Here is a 25,689-nt window from a genome sequence, read left to right as displayed (position 1 = left end):
CCTCTGCCCCTCCCCCCAGTTCTTTGCTTTTTGTATCTTTCTGGGAGGTTTATGTTATTAGCATTTGAGTGTTCTCTGTTGCATGAAGTGTATTACTGAGATTATTTCTCTGTGCAAATTCTCTCTCCACAATATTTTTTAGTCTCTGATGAAACAGTGAGCAAAACCGCCTTACAATCCTTTAACTGTTGATTTGAAATGTGAAAACAAAAAACGTGCAGAAGAGTAAGAGGCTGTTGAAACCACTGTAGATAAACACAAACACTTGGAACTGCCAGATCTCTAGTCTCCTAGAAGTGACTCACCGGGCTCCAAATGCATGTTGTTGTTGTGGCCTTTGTTTATGTATTTTGTAGTCATCACATTTCTGATATTATACAAGTGTGGTCTTCTGAGAGGGTGATTGGCTCAGGCAGCAGTTAAACCACCTATATGCTAACAAGCCTTTGCTACCAGGTTCCTAAGGGGTCCTGGCTGGGAAAAATTAAAACCAAACCTTAGACCTCTGTCAGACTGAGAAGAAAATTATATTTTTGAACTAGTCTACAGTGTGGACAGGAAATGACCCCTTCACAAACTGCTTCTTTAAAAACAAGCAGTGGTGCCTGAAGCTATCCAGTCTCTCTCTGGAGCCTGTGCTCTCTCTCGCTCTCCCCCCCTTCTCTCTCTCTCTCTCTCTCCGTCTCCTGCTATAGAAGAGCTCCAACAGCAGTTTCCAGCCAGTGTGTTCTCTCTCTCTGTGTGTGTGCGTCTGTCTGTGTGTATGTGTGTGTGTGTGTGTGTCTCTGTGTGTGCCTGCCTGCCTGCCTGCCTGCTGCTACTTTGTACTGTGAAGAACACACAGCCCATGTGCTCTGTATGGATGTTGATGATACTCTGTGTAGCTTGATTCTCTGCAAGCAGGCAAGATGTCCAGCACACCACATGACCCTTTCTATTCTTCTCCTTTTGGCCCATTTTATAGGAGACACTCACCATACATGGTGCAACCAGAGTACCGAATCTATGAAATGAACAAGAGGCTGCAGTCTCGTACAGAGGTAAGTCCCTCAGCCTTGTTTTACTGTGCATGGACTGTGATAGGTTTCAGGCTGAATTCCGTCTGAAGCGTCCCATTAGACAGCCCAATATACACAGGAATGAACACCCTAATTAATTTAGTAGTTTAATTGGGTAATCCTCATTATATTTTCATGCAAAGCAACTCTTTGAGTAGACACCAGCTTAGGCTGAAATCTTGAAATTACAGTACAGCACTTCAGGTTTGATGCCATTCTGAGGAAAATGGCATTTACAGCTATAATATTGCAAAGTATTCCTTAATCAATTGCACTAAACTAATGCTTCTCCTTTGCAGAGGAGTGAACCACAATCCTGCATTTGTTTTTCAAAGTCTTAACCTTAAATATGAAAGATAGCAGCAAACAGAAGCAGAGTTTTAAAAAACTTATTCCAGAGCTGCCCTTAAAGAACACATGTGCGTAACAAACAGATACTGAAATTTGTGCATGGTTAGAAAATAGTTGCCTTTAGCAAGACAAACGATCAGTTCATGATTTTATCATGTACTTGTCAGTTTACCTAGAAATGTACTGTTTGTAATGCTTTGTGTAGTCTGCTACTGCTTTGTACATACATGGAGAGCAGCTCCCTTCAAGAATATGCTAAATGAAAAGAAGCAGTAGAAATACTTTTAATACTTTTTGATTTAAAAATCTTGGGCTGCCACTTGCAATTTAAATATTTAATGAAGCAAGACTTTTGGTCTGTTGGAGTGAAAAGTGTGTGGACTAGATCAGGCTGCATTTCTGCCCATGTGTCTGTGCAGGACACATGCTTCCTGCTGCAGTTTTTCCAGAGTAGTTTACTGTGGATGCACTGAAAACACTTTAAGAAGTATACATCTTGTAGAATGAATAGCCTTCTGTAGAGTTCAAGTGTCCGGTGAATTTGTGTCGAGCCCCAGTGAAGGATTGTGGTGGATTTTAAGATGAATCTATTTGTTGTACTGTAATTCTTTAAGGGGAACACGAGGTTATCATAAAATAAAACACACATGCCTGAATCGTCAGCTAACCCATAGAGAATTCATGACGTTTAATGTATATGATACAGCTAACAAGATGTGACCTGCTTTCTGATTGGTTAACTGCTGGAGAGTGACTGATTTCCTAACGTTGCTGTTTTCTAAACATATTATTTGTCTGTATATGTTAAATATAGTTGATAGTAGCTGAAAATTTAAAGAAGCTCATTGCTTCCATAGTCATGTAAAGAATTCTCAGTTTTGCCTCAGGTCTTTAGCTGCTGGCAGTGACTGATACTTGGGTGTGGAAGGTGTTGTGTTTTGTTTGTTTTTTTCAGCTCTGTGATTACATTCCTATACAAATTAGTGTAACAATTATAGTCTTACAAATGAGCAGGAAAGAGAACGTGCTGTTAAATGATCACTTTGGGGTAATTTTGTAGAAATTATTTTGAAAAGCTGTATATGTGACTGGCAATTCAACCTTTTTGCATCAATGCTGTTTTCGATATTTTAAATGTGCCCTTTTTTCTGATTAGACCTAAGTTACAAATTTTCCATTGCCGAAACTTTTTGGAGGACTTGTAGAAAGACTTTCTCCTGTTGCCTTGCTGACGTGAGCTGAGCCAGACGTAGGCTCTAGTGCATTTCATTAAAATTTTGCTCCACATATGCTCCGCTGTTTGGGCCACTCTGAGGAGGAAAGGGTAATTTACCCCTCTTTGCTGTTACCCTCATGGATTTCAGCGAGCTGTAACAGACAGAGTTCAGATAATGAAAAGTGAACCCTTATGAATTCTTCTTTTCTCAGTGTAAAAATACTTTTGCCTTGTGATTGTTCAATGTTAAATTTTTTCTTTTCTTTTCTTTCTGAGTTCCTGAAGCCTGGACTGTGGCATTGCTCCTTGTTGAGCAACTACCTTCAGTGCCATCACCCATACTTAGAGCAGCTTCCTTAATACAAAATTTAGTTCCTTGGACATTTTGACATTTACGGTGGCTAGATGTGGGAAGATTGCAATGAAGCATTCCCAAATGTTGTCTAATTGCAGGTGGAGAGTGGAAGTTTCACACTCATTTTACACACTTATAAGCCCATCTGCGATTTGTAGCTGTGGAGTTCTAGAGTTCTGTTAGGACCAGCCTCGGATATCTTACATCCTGATCAGTGGAGCCTTGTAAGTTATGGAAGACATGTGCTTTGAGGGATATGGGCTCACTAAATAAGCATTTTTCCTCAGGTAGTCCTTGGAATAATGTAGGTGATGGCCTCTGGTAGAGGCTGCTTGAATACACTCAACCCCACAAGGTAGATAGCACAAGTAAGGCAGCTTAAGGGGAAAGCAGTTATAAAGAGAGTCTCCAGAAGGGAGGAATGGAAGGGAATGGGGAATTTCTGGGACTCCTTTTGGACCTACTTTGGACAAGGCCAGTGGAAAGCAAGGATGCCTGAAGGGTGGAACCACACTGCCAAACAAAACAAAACCCCACAACCTCACACTTACAGCCTTCATAGTTTTATTATTTTATTTTATAATTTTATTATTTACCGTGGTTGTCTTGTGATGCACAACAATAACTCTCTTAATAAATCCTTTAGAGTCCAACTACAGCCTTCCTCTACAGCTGAGGAAGGTCCAAGATAGAGGGTCATGGGACATTCTCTTATATGCCTCCCCTCCCCCATATGCTGCTGTGTCCAGTGTTGCAGTGACCCCCTGTACATTATTGTGAGTATGTTCAGGTGGGCCAAGAAAGAGTGGTGTGGGATCAGTGGATCTGCCACTACTTAGGTCAGCCATTGCTGCATCCTCCTGTCCTTCACCCTGGGAGGCAGGGTCTGCTATCTCCTTAGGGATGCAGATGTGCCCAAAAGTGGGATACAGCTCTTATGAGGCCTTAGGGCAGGCCTTACAACAGGGCCACCCAGAGGATTCAGGGGGCTGGGGTCTTCGGCAGTGAGTTCTGGAGTGGAAGGACCCCCCACCGCAGGTCTTGGAGGCACTTTGGCGGCGGGTCCTGGAGTGGAAGGACCCCCTGCCGCGGGTCTTCGAGGCACTTTGGCAGCGGGTCCTGGAGCAGAAGGACCCCCCACCACCGAATTGTCACCGAAGACCTGGAGTGGAAGAAGCTCTGGGGGCCAGGACCCGCGAGAGTTTTCCAGGGCCCACAGAGGAAGTGAAGGACCCCGCTCCAGGGCCCCCGAAAAACTCTCATGAGGGCCCCTGTGGGGTCTGGGGCAAATTGCCCCGCTTGCCCCCCCCCTCTGGGCGGTCCTGCCTTACAAAGCCTTTTGCATCAAGCCTGATTGGTTTGGCATGGAGTGGGGATAAAGAATAACCTCTAATGAAGCATGTGTAGCTGTAGCTCAACATGCTAAGCAAATGAAGCTAAGCAAAATGCAATTTAGACACAGCTTCCAGATTTCTGTTTTTCTCAAGTATATTTTCTTTAGGGATAAATGGAAGCTATGGGTGAAGAACTGATGACTCTAAACCGTGCTAGGCATAGCACACTCTTCTGCACTTCAAATCCCATCCCCGCTGCTTTCAGTGCTCCTACAAATTGGCTTTTAAATCCTGGCTCTGCCCTAAGCAAAGTCAAGCCCAATCACGTGATGGTTTTGTGATGTAGAGATAATTGTCCGGTGGCTAAAGGTTGTCACTACCAAACTCATTCTTTCTTATGTGATTTTTAACTGTGCTAGAGCCCAGGTTGTTAACCAGCCTTCAGCCATACTTCAGGCTCTTTAAAGGTTGTGAGGAAAAAGTCAAATCACACAGAAATTTGATACGGTGGTTCTTTTCCTTTAACAAGGTAAAGTAATACACCAATTCTTAATTCCCCTTGGGGAGTCAAATGTCCTTCCAGCATACATGATTTTAATAAGTAAAAATAATTTTTTTTCTTTAAAATGTGTAAGTAAAGTTGGCTGACAGAAATAAAGGTAAACTCCATTTAACTTTTATCCTGATCAACTGAAGTTCTTGGTTTATAAAAATGCAGCTATTTTCTTGCTGTGTGTGGCGCCATAGGACTTCTTTCCTGTACATCCATACTCCATTTATGTGAATGTTTTGGATATTTGTATTAGTTTAACACACTTTGAAAATAAATCTGTTGTAGCCATGTAAGAAGTCTCTCGTGTAGTGTAAAGTATTGGTAAATTAGCTTAGATTTGATCTCTCCCTTCTCCATGGAGCTTCCAACATAAAAGAAACAACCTCTCTCCTTCTTTGATGCTGCAATTCCTATTTTATTAGAATTTTTTACAATTGAAAAATTTTAAAATAAAGAGATAACACAAACGAAAAAGTTTGAAATATCCACTGATACTACAACATGCTGCAGATAGATCACTTATAGCTGCTGACAGTTAAGAGTTCGATCAATTTCTTTATCGTCAATATGCAACGAAATGTGTCAACTTTTCCCCCTTGTTTCTAGGTTCCCTTGTATTCCTGGAAGTTGTTTGTATTCAAATCGTCTAGCAGTCTATGTTTGTCTCTATCACAAGTGGTGATATTTTTCATTAAGTATTATGTCCAATATGCAACATGTTACTTCTTACCTGGCTCAGAAAACAGTGTTTTAGAGGTGACTGGGGAAGTACTTTAGAGTAATACGATTCTTTCTTTAAAACCAAAACAAAGCAATCAAACCATATTACCTTTTATTAATCTGTACAGTAAATTTCACAGAACTGATTTCACAATGAAGAATATCAATAAAAGAAAATAAATGATTAAAAACAGCTGCTTAAACATACTGGAAACTTATTTACACAGATATTAAAGCAAACATTTAAAGCAAAACAAAACAACCTCCCTACACTCCATACATAAATGGAAGTCTCTCTTTTTCCCCTCCTGGCTTATTTCCTCAGATTACTGTTTTATGAAATCATCTTTTTTCCCTCCTTTCTTTTGAATATATTAGTTTTAAAATTCTATGTTGTGAATTCACATAGCAACTTGATATCACAAACAGATCTCTGATACTATATTTATAATAAGTCTGAGTTTGTTTCAGATGAGGTTGCGTTTTGTGGTGGGAAGAACCCCAAAATGCTTTGAGTCGCTGACTCTTGTTCTTAAGAATTTATGAGAATGCTACCCTCAAATATCCTAATAGCCAGCAGGATAACTTAAAAGACCATTCTGAAAGCATGTTTGTCTGAAAGTAAAGGTCACTTAAAAGAAGACCCCACAAGCCCCTTTAGACTGACATGGACTTTGAAAATTAATTCAAGGGTTTTTGTACTGATTGTATTTTTTTTACTGATTTCTTTTACTCTTTTTTAAAAAAACAATTCTGTTGAGGCTGTTTTCAATTAAAATTGCTACAAACTAACAATATTTATGAGGTTAGAAAAAAATTCTGTTCACTTCCTTTCCACACTGATTCTGAGCTTACAGGGCTTGCTGCTTGTTTGTTTTTCTTGAGCTTATAATATAGAACATAAACTATATACTTGGCAAGCACAGAATGTCTTATTTGATTTTGGTGGGGAAAAAAAAAATCAATGTGAATTTTAAGGGGAGCACTCTTCTGTAAACCTCCTCCTTAAATCGCAAAGATCCTTACCAGCTCATTGTTTATAAAGAATGTTTTGAGCAAAAAAAGCAACACAAATAGTTCAAAACTCAGTCTTCTTCAGATCGGATGTAGACACAATTTACAATGCAGATCTTATCTGAAAAGCAAAAGCTCTTTTTATTGTGAGGAGACCTGAGATCATATGTGATGGACCCAATCCTGTGCTCTTATTCAGTGGGAGTTTTGCCTGCAGTAGGACTGCTAGATCAGACCTAAAAAATACCCCATTTGATTTAGATGCATGCGGTGCACTAGCTTCCACTGTGTGTATCACTAAAGATATCACTAAGGGTGGCCTTTTGAAGAAATAAAAACATATTTACTAGACACTTTACTTTGTAGGGTATTTTTTTGTGTCCTTTTGCCAAAAATTGCATGTGTGTCATGCACCAAGCATTCCAACGGTGCTGATTTTCCTAGCTCAACACCTATGCTGGGTAGATTTGCACAGAGTACTCCTGTTTGCATGAAGGCTGAGTTCTCCCTTCTTCAGGACAGATTCTAGCCCACCTGAAGATAGGGAATGGTGATCTGGGTAGGGGAGGCCTGCCCAAGGAGGGCCAAGCATGAGTCCCCCACTACCCCAGAAGAAGACTATTGTAAACGGCTCCTGCCATCTCAAAGATGGGCAGAGCCATAGTGCAGGGCCAGGGCCACCAGGACCCCACATATTGGATGCCTCACCCAGCTGCCCTCTCTTCAAGTCAGTCACCGCTCCAGAGGCTTGATTTATTAACAAAAAGGTAATTACAAAGCACTAGTATATGAGACCCCAGTTTAAGCTTTTTCCTTAGGCCTGACTACTCTGACAAAGTTCTGTCCTTGACTCTGTGAGTCCTGAATTTCTTGGCAGATTTTGCTAGCCTCAGAGGCTCACTGTGACCCTCCAAATAGCCCTTCTCTTTCTAGAGGCAAGGGTCACAGCTTACTGAGCCATTGTCATCATAAACCAACAAGGGAGGTGAGGAGAAGCAACTCTCCATCCCTCAACCTATCATCTCCCAGTCTCAGTGATTAATCAAGGAGCAGTGGGGTGGCCCAGGCCCACCCTCTTCTCTGGGCTCCAGCCCAGGGACCCTAAAATTAGCAGCTATAGTAGTTGACTTTTTGGAAACAGGACATGTACAATTCCCTGGGCTACTTCCCTACAGCAGCCCCCCACTCAATATCTCCTTCACCATTACCTCAGGGCCTCTTGCCTTGCACCTGATATGGCTTTGCACTGCTTCATTCCTCCAACAGCACAACTCCTATCACTCCTGACCCCCATATCTCACTGACTAGCTGGGAGGCTTTTAACTAGTTCAAGCCAGCCCTTGATTGGCTTCAGGTCTCAATCAATCTAGTTATCTCCACTGCCTTGCAGAAGGATCTTAACTGGCCCCAGGTATCTTGATTAACCTGGAGCAACGGCCATTTGGTTACCATGATACCAGGGATTTGTTTATACTGGGACTAACATACCTGTTCCTGACTACTTTACTGTAGCCATCTGGCCTTGCCCCATCACACTACTCCTAGGATTTTTTCACTCTCGCTAAGTCTTCACTATTGTTTTGGTTGCTCCTAGGGTTTCTTCCCTCAGAACTTGTCTGCCTTGTGCCAGAGCACTGTTTCCCCCACCTGACCACCATTATATTCAAGCTGCTGTCTAATGAGCCACACCTGGATAAGCTGGCTACAATGTGTGTGTAAAAATCAAGAAAATGTATCTGGCCTGTACGTAAGGGTGTAACTTTCAGCTCAGGTAGATGACTGCTAGCTTTGATTGAGCTAGCACACTAAGAATAGAAGTGTAGAATCATAGAATATCAGAGTTGGAAGGGACCTCAGGAGGTCATAGTCAAACCCCCTGCTCAAAGCAGGACCAATCCCCATCTAAATCCATCCTCTTTGGAACCCCCTTTCAGGTAGTTGAAAGCAGTTATCAAATCTCCCACCTCATTCTTCTCTTCTGCAGACAAAACAATCCCAGTTCTCTCAGCCTCTCCTGATAAGTCATGTGCTCCAGCCCCCTAATCATTTTTGTTGTCCTCTGTTGGACTCTTTCCAATTTTTCCACATCCTTCTTGTAGTGTGGAGCCCAAATCTGGACACAGTACTCCAGATGAGGCTTCACCAATGCCAAATAGAGGGGAATGATCACGTCCCTCAATCTGCTGGCAATGCCCCTACTTATATAGCCCAAAATGCCATTAGCCTTCTTGGCAACAAGTGCACACTGTTGACTCATATCCAGTTTCTCATCCACTGTAACTCCTAGGTCCTTTTCTGCAGGACTGCTGCCTAGCCACTCGATCCCTAGTCTGTAGCAGTGCGTGGGATTCTTTTGTCGTAAGTGCAGGACTCTGCACTTTTCCTTGTTGAACCTCATCAGATTTCTTTTTGCCCAGTCCTCTAATTTGTCTAGTTCCCTCTGTATCCTATCCCTACCTTCCAGCGTATCTACCACTCCTCCTAGTTTAGTGTCATCTGTAAACTTGCTGAGGGTGCAGTCCATGCCATTCTCCAGATAATTAATGAAGATATTGAACAAAACCGGCCCCAGGACCGACCCTTGGGGCAATCTGCATCAAGCTACGGTGGAATGGGCATCGGGTCAGGCTTAACAGTACAATCTTGTCTGGGAGCCTTGCTATGTATTTACACAAGCTAGGACTTCCCACAGCCTATGGCACTGCCGCTACACTTCTATCTTTTGCATGCTAGGTTGATCAAAGAGCGCATATACCTACCTGAGCTGGAAATGGCCCCTCCAGCTCCAGTGTAGACTTAGCCTTTGCCTAACAGTCTTATAGATAAGACTGAAGTAAAAAAGGACTGAGGATCAGGTAGGAATACCCAGGGGCTATAACCCACAGTCAGGTAACAGTAAGCTGTGGAGACTTAACTGTGGAGCTTAATTCTGAGGGACCAATGAAAATTGTCCTGACTGAAAAATGTATAAGCTGTACAAAAACTTTCATGGCCATCAGAATGTGGTGGCTGGTAAAGTTTATAAACTCATCAGGAGTCAGGACCAAAGAAAGATGCAAGAGTGGGGTGCCAGTGGAGCCCATAAACATTAGAGGAGCTGGAAGTGCCGCCAGGGCTAAAATTCCCGCAGGAACAGGGATGCAGAATCTGAACTTTGAAGCTCCACCAGAACGAAACTTCTTTACACCGCCCAGCCCCATGGCTCATCACACCAGGGCAATTCTTCCAGTTATTCTTTGATATGAGGCACATGCTCCTTCTTTACCGCCCTACACTCTGCACACTAATGTACAAACCGCACGCTACGTGGGAGCCACCTACTCAGCCACACCTTCCCATTCACCCACACTTAGACAGTAAGCACATGGTGTTCCCACCTGCTCCATAGCAAAATAGAGGTTTATTGGTAATTTGATAACCACAACAAAACAATAAACCTCAGATTAGTCTTTCTTCCTAAGCTTGGCCTGTAAATATTTCTGTTACAAACTGTATTTCCCACTCTCTCTCCAGTCAGCTCACAGATATCTTTATATCTAGGGTGGATTTTAATGGGCTACACCAGCCACAATGAGTTCACATCTTTATGTAGGTTTCTAAACCTGCTAGCAGGGTGGTCCTACAGGAAAACTATCACCCTGTTATATAGACCAAATAGCTTCCCTTTCACATGCCCTTCCCACTCTCCCTGCCCCATGGTTGAGAAATTAGAACAATTTTGTTTTTCCTAAGACACGCAGTTCCCGCATACCTGGTGCTCTCTATCCTTACACTGTAAACCATGAAGTCAATTTGCCAAATCTAAGCAGCCAAACAGGAACTAATTCGAATCTGTCTGAATGTTTGTTCTAAGGGAAAAAAAAATGTAATCTCTTGTTACAGTTTTGAGATCCAACCACACACACATGAGATACAGTATCTGTCCTGATCCCATCAGTTACAGAAATACTAGCTGCAGAATACAACAACCTTCCTGTTACAAAAGGAACTATGTTGGCTAGTAAATTACCTTACCCATTGTACCTAGGGGCAAAAGGGAATATGTGTGAATATCATGTGTATGCAACTGGGTATATTTGGAATTCTTTGCTTAGGAGAGACTCAAGACTGAAATTCTATTTGTAGGTCTATTTGTAGGTTGTTTTTTGAAAAATGCAAGAAGCAGTTGCAATACTTGGAGAAGCAATGCTGCATCACACAGATGATGGATTCCTGTTTGGTTAAAACTTCAGTCTTCACTTAGACATTTTTAGCTTTCAAACACTTGTTTTTCTAACTACATTTCTAATAAAGTTATTTTCTACAGTAATAAAAAAATTCTCTGCCAAAACTCTGGGTTAAGACAGAGTTACTGTTGTAATTTTCCTGTATGTATGTTTACCGTATTCATTGTACATTATTGGATGCTTGTAACGTGTTATGGTTCACACATTAGCATATTTCACCTTTTTATCAGCAAAAGAGCTACTTTTGTTCTTCTTTAAAAAGTTCCGTATATTCTGATTGCAAATGAACATTTGAAATGTTACTTATCTATGGTGTATAAAATTCAATATGCGCACATGTGCTTGTGCGCACCCATGCACCCATATATATGGAAAAAAGACTTAAAAAACATAAAAGCAAAAGAGGGCAACCTTTTACCTCCCTCCAAAATTCAGGTTACGTCACTTCTTACTTTATTCCTTAAGAAGCTAGGGAACAGCACCAAATTTCCACATCCGATTTCTTTGTTGTGATATGGAACCTTTCAGATTATTTGAGACTGGACAGAACAAATATGTGGGCTTGATTTTTCCATTGCCTTGCAACATTTATGCTATTTTACAGCTGATCAAAGTGAGTGTGAAATGCTACCTAATCAGAATGGTAGCATTCTACACTCAGGCTGTGTCTACACTACCGCAGTAAGTGGACCTACGCTATGCAACTCCAGCTACTTGAATAATGCAGCTGCAGTCAATGTACCTTAGGTCAAGTTACTGTCTCCCGTCAACTTACCTTACTTTTCGCATTTGGGGAGAGTCCAGGGGTCGAGTGGAGAGCAATCTGCTGTCGATTTGTCGGGTCTTCTCTAGACCCGCTAAATCGACTGCTGGTGGGTCAATCTCAGAGCATTGATCCCGGCTGTAGTGTAGACATAGCCTCAGTTTGTGCAAGTGTAAAATACTACACAGGATTGTAAGGCAATAGAAAATCTGGCCCACTGCACCTTTCTTGTCCAGTTCCAAGTAATCTGAATGGCATGTGCATTTTAGACCAGTGTTGCATCTGAGGAAGTGGGTATTCACCCACGAAAGCTCATGCTCCAAAACGTCTGTTAGTCTATAAGGTGCCACAGGATTCTTTGCTGATTTTAGACCAGTGTCACTCAGTCTTCCATAATACTTATATAAGGCTTCAATATCAGAAGTGGTTTTATAATATTCCAGCTAGCATCACAATAATATTGTGACTGAGATCACTAGTAAGTAAAAGCATGTAATGGATGTGTTCATATGTGAATTCTGCTTGTCAGATGGTTCAGAATTGTCACAGACCCACTTCCCTCTTCATAAAGAAAATATTTTTAATCATCCATCCTTCCTCAGCTGCTATTCCTCACTACCAAACCAAAAAGGCTTTTACAGAGATATGCAGCCTTATACCTGCATTTGTCACCCTATCTGCTTACTTCACTGAATGAAGGTAATAAATAGCCCTGTCACCTGTCCCTTGTCTGCATCACAAGAATATCAGTTAATCCTTAGAGTAATTAGCTAATAATGTTGTTGATGTGATTTGAAGTATCATTTTTAGCAATTGGGAGTTCAGATATAATGCACTGCAATTGTTATATAGTGCATCTATCTGTTTTACATAGCAATAATTACCACGTAGGTAATGCTTTGTGGGATAGTTGGCATTATGCACTGAATGGAATCCTGCATGTAATCATGAACAGTGTGCCAACATGCTGTGGTAATAACCCTTTGATTGCCATGCCTTATGCACATCCACGATTATTATTACAAAGGGTAGACCCATTATGAAGAATGTGCTGGCATGAGTTGCAGGCAGAACCAATACAGTAGATAACAGCTGAGTATTAGAGTGTAACAAATACTGCAGTAAAAATGTCCATGAGTATTCACTTGAATTCAAAAATGAATCCATGCCCTTTATGAGTTTGCTTTCTGTTAACATTGAACAGTTGAGTTTCACTCTCATGAATACTTGGAGGAAGTGAATTTTAATCTATCCTTCTCAAGTATTCAGCCAGGAAGTTGCCTATTTGATATGAGATAGGATGCTACTTGACCCATCAAGGGGATAATTTCCAAAAAAAAAAACAACAAACAAACCTTGCCAGAGTCCTGGCGCAGAACAATTAAACAAGCCAGGCAAGGATCTTCCTGCCACCTCCATAACTAGGTCTGCACATACATATGAAGCTATTTAGTGTCAATGACTGGTGATAGTGGAAGCTTAAGAGACTAGTGAATGCCATGTACCTGTGTATTTTATTTGGGATGGGACACTGCTTGACATGCAATTACTTCATATGGCTGTAACAAGAAAAAAATTGACTGAAGCATTTTAAAGCTCCAGTGGCTTTTTAAGCCTTCATCATAATTATAAGGGTTATGGTCATCCAGCCAGGGAACAGAAACAGTACATGTGACTTGTATGACCAATCGCAAGTTGAATTTTGAATATAGAATATTGTGTACTTACAGCAAACTGGTGATAAATCCAGTGAGTTAAAAAGAAAAAAAACCTAGCAAAAATTAGTCTAAAATGTGAATAATTAATACATTCCAGGAAGTTATCTGTTCACAGAATTGCTGTAAGCAGAAAGAGGTTCAATTCATTGTCTGTTTTTTGCTATGACTAGCTCAGCCCTTTTCAGTGCCTCTTAGCACACTGACAGGGTTAATAATGTAAAGTAAAATGATTGGTCAAGAAGCCAGCATACTAAGCGTATTGCTTGTGAGACAGCTAAAATATTTAACACCCACAAAAACAGCCAGCCTGAAACAACCAGGCTGGACTTTGACTGACTGACTTTCATCCAAAGGACTGCAGAATGTACACTTCTAAATATGCAACACAGCACAGACATCCTAGTACTGAGCTGTGTTAGCATTGGTATGTAACCTGAAGCCACAACCTGCGTGTCTAGACTGACAAGAGTCCTACCAGTTGAGCCACCATGACACCTTGTGGCTTATTAAGTAACATACGTATTTTTTTGAAAATAACAGCTAAAACTTAGAGCTATTTTGGATATTGACAAATACCATGGGATACAATTATCTATTGGTTTAAATACATTTCCTGGTTAGCGTATTATGCCAGAGTAGCTAAATTAAATGGTGATGATTTGGTTTTAACTGTGCTAACGGTCCCTAGAATGAATTTGTCAAAGTATTGTAATGTACTTTATAAGTGTCACAGCATACATGCCTTTTCACTAAACTTGATTCTTTGATCTTATATTCATACTCCTGGTATCACCTCATCACTCAGATTAAATACTGAAACTTTATGTAGCTGCAGAGCAGGACCAACTAATTTTGTAACTAAGATTTAGGCTAAACCCCAAAGCCCCCTAAAAATGAGGAGAATATTTGTTGGCTGTGGAAAATGGCTACAAACTAGCAGAGTTAAATGAAAGTGACTAAAATGTGCTAAGCAATAGACAATAGGCAATAGACACAAAACCCCTTTACAGCAAAATTGGGGTAGAAAATTGATCACGGTCTTCGGTTGTGGATAATTCATTACCTATTATTCTTAATGTGAATTTTCTCATTATAATTTTTTTTTCTGAAAAATTCTTTCTGGAACTTAAATTGGGTAGGTGATCAATGATGTACCATGCTGAGATACTCAGACAGAGCTTTATGTCTGTAACGAATCAGGATCTTACAGTATAAGATGCCATCCTCCATCACCTACTTATTAAATTTGCAAACAAGTGGCTGAAACTGCAGCATATCATGCTGAGAAATATTGTCTCATGGTTTTCTTGTTCCTCTATCTGTCCCTGCATCCATCTGTTGTCTCTTGTCTTATACTTAGGTATGTTCTCAAAGCAAATGCTGTGCATGGGCTATACTACCCAAGTTAGATTGACTTCAGCTAGCGCAGGTAACAACAGCAGTGAAGACAGTGCAGTGTGGGCTTCAGAACTGGTAAGACGATAAGAACGGCCATACTGGGTCAGACCAACGGTCCATCTAGCCCAGTATCCTGTCTTCCAACAATGGCCAATGCCAGGTGCCCCAAAGGGAATGAACAGAACAGGTAATCATCAAGTGATCCATCCCGACACCCATTCCCAGCTTCTGGCAAACAGAGGTTAGGGACACCGTTCCTGCCCATGTTAGCTAATAGCCATTGATGGACCTGTCCTCAATGATAGTACAAGCCTGGCACCTGGCACAGATCTTGGGTGCATACTCTGCTTGCTAACGCTCACTGAAGCCCGTGCTGTGGTGTCTTCACTACAGTAATTACCTGCACTAGCTGGATTCAAGCCTGTGCATAAACGAGCCCGTGCACAGCATTTATTGTGTAGACACCGTGATACAGCATGGCCAGAGGGCAGCAGGAGAGGGTTAGAAGGGAGCCTTATTCCCTGTAAGGGGAAGAAAGTTTGCAATAGATTAACTAGAGCACCTGAAGCCAATTAGAGCACCTGCAGTCAGTCACATGATAAACCCCCCTGCTTCAATCAGACAGTGTGGGAGTTGGAGCCAAAAGGATTGATATTGGAGCAGAGAACAGTTTGAAGGAGTTGGAGCAGAGATGATTGGTGTTGGAACAGAGAACAGTTTGAAGGGAAGCACAGGAAAGTTTGGAGGAATGCTGCGGTGGGCTAAGAAGTCCAAGACCCTAGGTAAGAGGGAGGACGGGAAGCCCCCACAAGCTGAAGGGCAGGAGATGGAAGTAGCCCAGCAGAAGGAACTGCCAGTTCAAGTGGTTCACCACTATCCTCAGGCCCAGGTCCCCCCCTCTCCACTCCTCTCCTCAAGGACACTAGTGGGGCAATTAATATTCCAATTCAGGGGCAGGAAATGGTGCCCTGAACCCCCCTCAAAGAAGAGAAAGCACGAGACCCATCATAATAGTGCTGGCAATTTGCCACAACACACTCTTAGCCCTGTACAATGCCTAGCATGATGGGGCCCTGATCCATCTCTGGGGTTCTGAGGCACAAAGAAGTAATACAAATAATGAATAATAATAGGATCATAGACAATATAGAACTAGAAAGTAGGATTTTATATCCTGGTTTAAATCAGATTCTAAGTATTTCACTTTGGTTTTAATCCCATGAATCAAAAGGATTTAATTTATATTTTACATGTTTGTCCATCATAAATTTGACTTTGATTAGAAAATACCACAAATTATTTATTAATAGCATCAAATAATTGTAATCTTCCAAGAAAATTACAATGATTTGATGCCATTAACACCTGTTGTTCTAATACATACTGGCCATATTTTTGCTTTCCATTACACCCAGGCCATGCTAGAGGCTTTGCTATGGTTGCACAAATATAGAAAAGGACAGCATTTGTCCAACTATATTGTAATCTGATGTCTGTTGTTAAAGCACCATGATTTTCTGTGATTCTAAAGGGATTCCTTCCAAGTCTCTGTTCTTATAGTAGCAGAAAGTTTAACATACCTTCAACCATAGATGCTGGAACTAAAGGTGCTACCCCCTGGCTTGAAGTGGTTTCCATCATATACAGAGTTTACGGTTTGGTTCATTGGCTCTCAGCACCCGTACCATATATATTGTTCCAGCACCCCTGCCTTCAGCTCCATATGAAAAGGATTTTCTTTTTGACAGTATCTAGTGTTGTGGTCTATGTGTTTTATCTCACTAGGGTGTTGGGAGGAAATGCAGTAAACTCTTGCAACGTGCATAAGTACTGAGGTAGAGATGAATGCTGGAGATCCTCCTGGGGGACAGAGAAACATTGCTTTTTAACTGCTGCATTCAACTGATCTAATTAACCACTGTGTGCCCAGTATAAACATTTTAAAAACCCTATTGGCTTATCAAACACAGCTCTCAGTATCAAGCAGATGTGTGTTCAGTTTTGCTTTTTAATAGACATCTGTATTTATAGGCAAGTGAATAGAATAGGTCTAAATATTTTAGTCTTGAGCAAAGGGGCTATTTTAAATGTCATTTTGAACATAAATTGGGCTACCTTAAGCAAAGCATGAATCATCTGTGGTGTGGTACACATGCTAAAATAGTAGCAATATTATGGTGATACTTTTCTGAGTGCAGGTACAGTAGCTGTATCTATCTGTTGCCAGATTATACACTAAATGTTACAGAAGCTGCAATAAGTTGCAAAGAACCATTTCGCTCTGGGGCAGAAGTGACAGAGGGTTATACGTTGGTCAAGAAGGTAAGGGAGCACAGAGGTTTAAAACTACTCAAATGATCTCTGCTCCATTTTATTATGCTACATCCTCCTGCAATACAAATAAGATGGAATGAATTTCAATAAAGAACTGGAGCAGTTCACTGTAGTGCTGATTCGCTAGGCCCATCACAGCTAAGGAGTTGTGGCTCTATTACTACTAATAAATTAGAATAGGAATGTTAACACACATTCTGGAATATCTGTGTGGCAGGGATGAAGAGATGTTTTCTACATTGATGCCCTTCTAGTGGTGGAAAAATTTGGTGGCTATGATTATTATAACCCAGAGTTCTCCCACCTTTGCCTAAAGCAGCATCTAAGAACGTGCGTTTTTTTTGTTTGTTTGTTTTTTAAAGGATGGTAGAGGGAGATCTGATAACTAGTACCACTTCCATGTCTGAGGTAGGTAGATGCCTTTTAAAAACAGTTTTTATGTTTGGAGAAAAAAATGCCTTCACTAAACTTACTGAAACATCGAGGATGGCCTATTACAAATACAATTAAGCATGTGTGTGTACAAACGTGCACACACACACACACACACACACACACACTCACTCTCTCTCTCTCTCTCTTTATATATATATATATTCAGGGTAATTATCAGGAAGTGTATGAAAATACTAGGTCCATGAGAACTTGGATAAACCCACCTGGTGTACACCCTTTCCTTAATAAAATAACTTCTGTTAGCTTGCGAACCCAGAGCAAGATTATGAGAGGCAACAGAAAAATATAAATTGAGAAAGCTCAGTTCAGTATTCTCCATTTCTTTACTGAGAAACTGAAGCCAGAGGTACACATGAAAAGAAATAACACAGTGTCTGGTAATTCAGTGGCTTTTCTATCATTTTTAACTTGCTTTTTACCACAAACCTAGTGGCAATATGTGCTGGAACTAGGGGTTCTGGGCATGCTGCTGCACCCCGTGGCTTGAAGTGGTTTCCATTCTGTACAGGGTTTACAGTTTAGTTCAATGGCTGTCAGCAATCCCACTATACAAATTGTTCCAGCATCCCTGCTAGTGGCCTGAATTTCAGTGAGAGCCTGATGTTTGTAGTGCCTCTGCGGAGCAAATCCTGGTTCCACTGAAAATTTAGCCACTCACATCAGTGAGACCAGGATTTGGCTCTGTGGAACTTGCATTGAAGCCCCATGGAAACTGTAGTAGAATAGCTGCAGGATTGGGCTCTATGTTTGTTCAGAAAACAACAAAGAAACCCAACCCCCCACCTATCTGAGCCTCAATTTTCGAAAGGGGTATATTCAGCCTTTCTGAAAAGCAGGCCCATTAAAATGTCTCAAATTGGGCACCAAAAGTTGATGCACCTGAAGTCGTAAATTACTCTTAAAATGTTGTCCTTATCTGACAGCTGTGCAAAATTACATGTACCAGGTTTTATAGGTACATGAATTTTCCACATACAGTTTCACACACATAACAAATATAGAAAGCTTGGTTAACAACAGCCAGCCTCACTTTCAGAGTATTTTGGATAGCAAAGCATACCATTTAAGGGGGGTGAAGTTTCACTAACTCACAAGTTTAACCAGATAGAGAAATGTATGGCACATAAATTATTTAGCAAAATGTTGCTTGGTCTTCGACAGGAAATAGGATGAAGTAACTCATCCACCCAGCTTCATCCATGCAATTAATCAAATGAGACATTGAAGACTACATTGTTAGCTATGTTCATAGATTACAATTTTTTCAAGATTCATTCTTAGATTTATTCTCTGTTTGTATCAGAAATTAGACTCTCGTAGTTAATATTTTTCAACATTTTTTCAGACAGCAGCTAGCCTCTGGTACTTGGCTGTGAGGGAAAAGGAGAGGATTAAATGAAATTCGAAGCCTTTTAGTGTGTGTTCGGGCTGAGACTGGCAGCATGTGTGGTTTGTGGCTGGTGAATCGGCAAGCTTACAGCCTCCATACGATGTCAAGTGTGCATGTCGTGGATTTGTGCAAGTTAAACATCAGCTTTGAAAAAACAACCCCCAGCTTGCTCTTATTTAGGAGGCTATGTACTCCATCTAAAAAGGGAGAGGAAAATAATCAAGCTGATGGTTACTATTACAGACTGGTATTGCTTGTAAGCAGGGCCTCAACTGCTGGGTTCAGCAGCTATCTCACAGTTGTGTTTACTGAAAAGTGTTTTACTTGTTAGCTATAATAAACAACAACATACTGGCTCAATGAGAGAAAATGGCTTCACTGGGTTTTGTGGTGCATTTGTGCAACTAGCAAATGCCATGGATGAAATTCCAGCCACACTGAATCAATGACAAATCAAGATCTCTTATTTATCTTAAAACATGGATTCTGTTAGTTCAATAATTGTACACATTTGTAGCTCCGGTAGAGGAGCATTAGGAAAATAAGAATGAAATAAATTCCTCTACAAGATTACAATTAACACTGATGTCTTTTTATTGTACCCTTCACACACAAACCACCTTGATGCATGGAATACCCTTGGAAGCTTCTCGGCTACAGAATAAATGTCCAAAAATCTAATCCTAATAGTACTCATATTTCAAATATGTGAATTTTCTTGCAACTCCATTTGAAATTTCCAAGCAATTGATCCTTTTTGGCATAAAATTCATCCCTGATCTTTAAAAAATAGTCTTCATCAACACCAATTCTCTCATTAACAAAGCCTGTAGGGACTAAAATAACTGGGACTTTTATTTATGGGCTGCATTTTAATATTGAAAATGAATATTCCTTCTTGCCTGCTGTGCTCTCTCTGAGTATGATTCCATTAAAAAGTCCTGCTCAGATCTTCCACAATACAAACTACTGTTTAGTAACCTAATTTGGGCTAGCAGTTCTGCAGGAGACAGTCATATAATTTTAAGGAAGTCATAGGAAAATAGAGGGCTCTGTCTTTTGGACATCAATGTCCATTACCTCTCAGCTCATGAGCCATCACCAGATAATTCCCAAAGATTGTAAATTCTCATTTTCCCTTATGGCGTCTTGTAGCTCAATGTTGTATTTATCAGCTGTCCACACTCTGTACCTCTAAGAAGAAACCTTATTTGCAGTATCCATTCTTAAATGAATCAGTGGCGTCTGAGAATCCCCTCCATTGTTCTTTGCACAATACTCCATTTCAGAATAACTCTTACCACTCACCTTGTAAAAGGAAACTTTTCCAGTCACCTTCAACAATCCCATAATATTCTTCATCTGGGCAAACATTTGCAAAAAGAAACACTGTTACTGGACTTTTTCTTAGTTCAGGGAAAGATCTTAACTGCAGTGCAGTCAGTGTTGCATATATCAGTTAATTCAACTATATAACTCTGCTCCACAGCATAGAACTTTCTAGAACATCCCAAAAAGACATGATTAATTTGTTTGGGGCTAAACTTTGCTTTTTGCAGGCAATGTCACCTAGGAACATGGGAATGGAAGAGCCCTCCTGGGTGATCAAGTCCAGTCCCCTGCTATCTCAGGACACCCTGTCATCTAATCCCATTTGTAAATTGATCAAACTCCACCTTAAAACTAATTAGGTTCTTTGCCGCCACTACTCCTATTAGAAGACTGTTCCAGAACTTCATTCCTCTGATGTATGGAAACCTTTTAATTTCCAGTCTAAGTTTGCTACAGCCTGAAATGTTCTGCTTGAACACAGAATACATTCTTTCTGGAAAAGGAGGGTACAGAGTATAGCTAAATGTTGTATTAATCAAGAACTTGTGGAGACCCTTTAATCTGGGAGAAAGAAGACCCTATATCAATTTACAGCTGTAGGGGCCTACTGCTGACCTCTGCCTGAGCATGTATAATAAAACATGACTGCATATGTGCAGACATCTTAATCATCAGCATGTTTTGCAGCTGGGATTTGCAGCATCAAAAGGACAAGCTGAAGGAATAACTGTTAGCTGTCAGTGACTAACAGACTCTTATCCGTGCTGGGACCGGTCACTAGAGGGGAGCAGGGTCTCACACATTAACCCAGTGAATTACAAATGTATTAGAGAAAGATAGTAAATAATGAGTGGTGGAGAGGGGAATCGATTACCAGGTAGCAGTTCTATAGATTTCTTCAGCTGAGGTTAAGCCCCTTCCAGCCAACAAAAAGGCCCTTGTAGAGCGTTTCCTGATTTTTGGAAATAGGGTTGCTAAGCGTCTGGTTTTTGACCAGAGCGCCTGGTCAAAAAGGGACCCTGGTGGCTCCGGTCAGCACTGCTGACTGGGCCGTTAAAACTCCGGTTGGTAATGCAGTGGGGCTAAGGCAGGCTCCCTGACAATCTTGCCACTGCATGACTCTGGGAAGCAGTGGGCCTGTCCCCGCAGCCTCTAGGCTCAGGGGCAATCAGGGAAGCTCCATGCTCTGCCTCCGCCCCAAGCTGCAGGGGCAGCATCTGCAGACGAGTACAGAGTGTGGAGCTGTCTAGCCTACCCCAGCCCACTGAATACGAGTGAGGGTGGGGGATAGTGAGCAGCAGAGGGAGGGGGGATGGAGTGAGTGGGTGTCAGGGCTTCAGAGAAAGGGCAGGGAGTAGGGCAAGGATGTTCGGTTTTGTGCGATTAGAAACCCTATTTGGGAATGGCTTGCTGATTTTAATGTAGACTTAGCTTAACATCACATCTGGAAATTATTAATTGGAAGTCCTTTAACTGTTGGCAGTTTGGGTGAAGTGAAGGGAAAAGGGATGTACATCTGCAGCTCTTTGGTCCATTTCAATGTTCTTTTCAACAGCAGATTTGTTCCAAAGTTCCTTTTTCTTGTGTTTTAAAGGTAGGTTGACACTTGGAGCTGGGAGTCTAGTTCTCAGCTCAAGGAGACACCTAAGCTGGGGATGATCGAGCTAGTGCACTAAAACTAGAGTGTAGCCATCATGACCCAAGAGGCAGGAAGGGCTAGCCACCCCAAGTACATACTCATCTGAGACTCCAGGCATGTTCTCAGGGTGGCTAGCACCTCCTGCTGCTTGTGCCATCGTGGCTACCCTGTATTCTTGGCATGCTATGTCCCCTCAAGCTGGGAATTGCACTCCCAGCTCAAAGTGTAGACAGTACCTTAGATTCAAGAAAATAGAAGAATAGACTCGCCAGGGATTAGTGAAAATGAGAATTGGCTTTTGGCGTAAAGGAAGGAAATTTTTTCAGGAGTCATTTGTCATCACATTACAATGCTGATCTTCCTTGGCCAGAATGATGGGCTTAAATACCATTTTTTGTACATAAAATGTTTGACCAAAAGTACAGTGAAAGAACAATTTCTGGGACAGAAGACAAACTCTTTTTAGAATGGTGTTTGGAGGGACAAGTTTAAGATTGGACAATGCTGTCATCTAATTAAGATGATTTACTTAATAAACCTTAGTTATCCTGGTGAACTGCACTATAATTTTGCCTAGAACTTATCTAGTTTCCTATATTAGAACAACAAACCAGTGGAAAACTGTTATATTCTGGTATCAACAAATGTACACCTGGACCAGAATGGCTCAAATGTCCATGCATATTTCCTTTGAGATGTGGACACAAACATATATAAAGACATGTGAAGTCTCACCACCAACACTTTTTAGATATATAAACAAAACCAGGTTAACCCTCCCCTCCATACTGCATTCCTAATCTTGCATCCTAACAGTACTAAAATTCAGTTCCACAGCGCAGCCTAATGACTGAAAACAGTAGACCTATCCCTAAAGAGACATTGGAAGTCAAATTTTCTGCTGGTGTAAATTGGCACTGAAGTCAATGGAGCGCCACCAAATTATACTAACTGAAAATCTGGTCTTCTATTATTTATATGGGAAAAACATTAAACCTACCCCCACCTCAATAACAGTAGATTGCTAGAGATCACTGCACAGAAACTTTGCACTAGCCGAGTATTGACTTAACGATCAGTCACAGCATCCCTACCAAATGTGTTTGTTTGTTGTCCATCTCCAGGGAATAGAAATACAAGTGCCTTATGGAGTGACAGCACTGGTGGCCATAGACCTCAATGCAGATGGAATGGACTTGGGGATGTGTCAGTGATAAATTAAATGGTTAATGACCTGATCTCAAAGTCTTGTCTCTGGAAACGTTCATGTCTTGCAGAAGCTAGCTACTTGACAGAGCAAACGTGAAGAAATATGTGGCAGATGGCTCTACAAACATCACCCTATAGATCGCCTTCAAATGCATGTCTGTGCTTCTGCCAGTGCCTCCTGCTTCATCATTCCATGGGTATTCTCCTCCATCTCCCAAACGTATCTCTTCATCTTATCCCTTAGGACGTGTCTTCGCTGCAGAGTTAGCCTGGGTGATAGGCCCTCAGGCCTGAGCACCTTGGTTAGCCTGGCCTGGGTGTAAACAGCCTCACTCATAGACTGTAAGGCCAGACGGGACCATCATGATCATCTAGTCTGACCAACTGCATACTGAAGGCCAAAGAACCTCATCCACCTGCTCCTGTAATAGACTCCTAAGCTCTCACTGAGTTACTGAAGTCCTCAAATCATGATTTAAAGACTCCAAGTTACAGAGAAGCCACTATTTACAGTAATTTAAACCATGCTGCAGAAGAAGGCAAAAAAACCAACCAAAAAACCCCCCAACAACCTCAGGGTCTCTGCCAGTCTAACCTGGGGGAAAATTCCTTTCTGACTCCAAATATGGCAGTACGTTGGACCCTGAGCATTTCAGCAAGACTCAACAGCTAGAACACCATGAAAGAATGCTCTGTAGAAGTCAGAACTCGGAACCCTCCTCCTCTAGTGTCCCATCACTTGCTATGGGGAATATTTGCTACTAGCAGTTGCTGGTCACCTAAATGTCATTGTAGGCAGTCTCATCAGATTCTCCCCTCCATAAACTTATCAAGCTCAGTCTTGAAGCCAGTTAGGTTTTTTCCCCTACCGCTCCCCTTGGAAGGCTTCATTCCTCTGATTGTTAGAAACCATCTCATTTCAACCCTACATTTGTGGATGGACAGTTTATATCCATTTGTTCTTGTGTCAGCATTGATCCTTAACTTAAATAACTCCTCTTCCTCCCTGGTATTTATCGCGCTGATGTATTTATAGAGAGCAATCATATCTCCCTTCAGCCGTCATTTGACTCTTTGAGTCTCCTTTCATAAGACAGGTTTTCCATTCCTCTAATCATCCTAGTAGCCCCTCTCTGCAGCTGTTCCAAATTGAATTCATTTTTCTGAAACATGAAAGACCAGAATTGCACACAGTATTACAGATGAGGTCTCACTAGTGCCTTATATAATGGTACTAATACTTCCCTTTCTCTTAATACCTTGCCTGATGTATCCTAAGATCCCATTAGCGTTTTTCATGCCTGTATCACATTGGTGGCTCATAGTTGTCCTGTGATACACCCAGGTCTTTCTCCTCCGCTGTCGCTTTCAACTGATAAGTCCCCAGTTTATAGCAAAAATTCTTGTTGTTAGTCCCTAAGTGCATGATGTTGCACTTTGCACTATAAAAATTTCATCCTGTTTCTATTACTGCAGTTATCAAGGTCATCCAGATCTTCTTGTATGGTACAATATTCCAGTCCTCCTCCATATTGGCAATACCTCCTGACTTTGTGTCATTCGCAAATTTTATTAGCACACTCCCAGTTTAATTTTACAAAGGTCAGTAATAAAAATGTTAAATAAGATTGGTCCCAAAACCACTCCCTGAGGAATCCACTAGTAACGTATCTCCAGCCTGACTGCTAACCTTTTAGTATGACCTGTTACAGTCTCCCTTTTAACCAGTTCCTTATCCGCCTTTCAGTTTTCATATTAATCTCCATCTTCTCCCATCTGACTAATAATTTCTCATATGGAACTGTATCAAATGCCTTACTGAAATCCAGGTAGGTTAGATCTACTGCATTTCCTTTGTCTAAATAATCAGTTATCTCCTCAAAGAAAGAGATCAGTTTGGTCTGGCACGATCTACCTTTTCTAAAACCATGTTGTATTTTATCCTGAGCCTGACCATCTACACTGCTGTTTTTAGCTCCATAGCATAAATCCTGTGAGCCTGAGTCATAGGACGTAGGTTCTGAGACTAGCTGCTGTGGGTGTTTTTTTCAGGGTAGAACATGCCCTAAGATTCTTTCTAATTCAGGTGCTGGAGAACTTGTCTGTTCTTCTGGGCACATGGGGGAATTGTGGGAAGGCACTGGAGGACTATCAGCACTTGAGTTCTCTCTGAAAAGTGGGTGAGTAACTGAACCGAGTGAAAGCAGAACCCAGGCTCTAAGACATAGGTAGCTTGGGTTGAAAGCACCATTTAACTCAGGTGAGAGGTTATGGTCTGCAGATAGGAGGGTATTGGGGCAACACCTGAGTACTGCTGAGTTAGCTTGGACTTCTAAAGACATACTCTTACACCGGGAATGTCCATCTACCTGGTATTGCATGCCCCCTCTCTTCCTTAAATCCCACCATGAAAAACCCTTCTTCCATTAGCTTATTAGTATTAAGTATTTTAAAAGTGCTAAGCCGACAAACTTTAAAACAAAACATACTACTATAAACTGATGTGTGTCTACTTCCTGGTTATGTAGTGTTTGTATTTAATTGTTGTCTAGATTTGACATATTCATTTCTTTGAGACAGCATCAGTGTCCTCAAAGAAGGAATGAAAAGAGATGCTGTTGGT

The 25,689-nt window shown here is 41.3% G+C and overlaps 1 protein-coding gene and 1 long non-coding RNA gene across 8 annotated transcripts in view; both read left to right on the top strand.

The window, feature by feature from the left end:
* LDB2 (LIM domain binding 2) overlaps positions 1-25,689 on the top strand; it is a 504,537-nt gene that overhangs the window by 220,825 nt on the left and 258,023 nt on the right. For 2 of the 7 annotated variants that reach the window (XM_030564377.1, XM_030564379.1), the window contains exon 2: positions 965-1,040. In XM_030564377.1, the coding sequence (XP_030420237.1) occupies positions 965-1,040 (76 nt within the window). Of the gene's footprint in view, positions 1-490; positions 1,041-25,689 lie in introns of those variants that run through there. The other 5 variants (XM_030564378.1, XM_030564381.1, XM_030564380.1 and 2 more) reach the window with 5 other exon arrangements.
* LOC115652402 lies at positions 2,534-5,844 on the top strand. The gene is made up of 3 exons (XR_004000638.1): positions 2,534-3,204; positions 3,627-3,756; positions 4,482-5,844. It is a non-coding gene; the product is annotated as an uncharacterized LOC115652402 (long non-coding RNA).

Source organism: Gopherus evgoodei, chromosome 5, assembly GCF_007399415.2.
Source record: "Gopherus evgoodei ecotype Sinaloan lineage chromosome 5, rGopEvg1_v1.p, whole genome shotgun sequence".
Lineage (NCBI taxonomy): Eukaryota > Metazoa > Chordata > Testudines > Testudinidae > Gopherus > Gopherus evgoodei.
The sequence above is the reverse complement of the archived record's forward strand: the minus strand, read 5'-3'. Positions and strand labels throughout refer to the sequence as shown.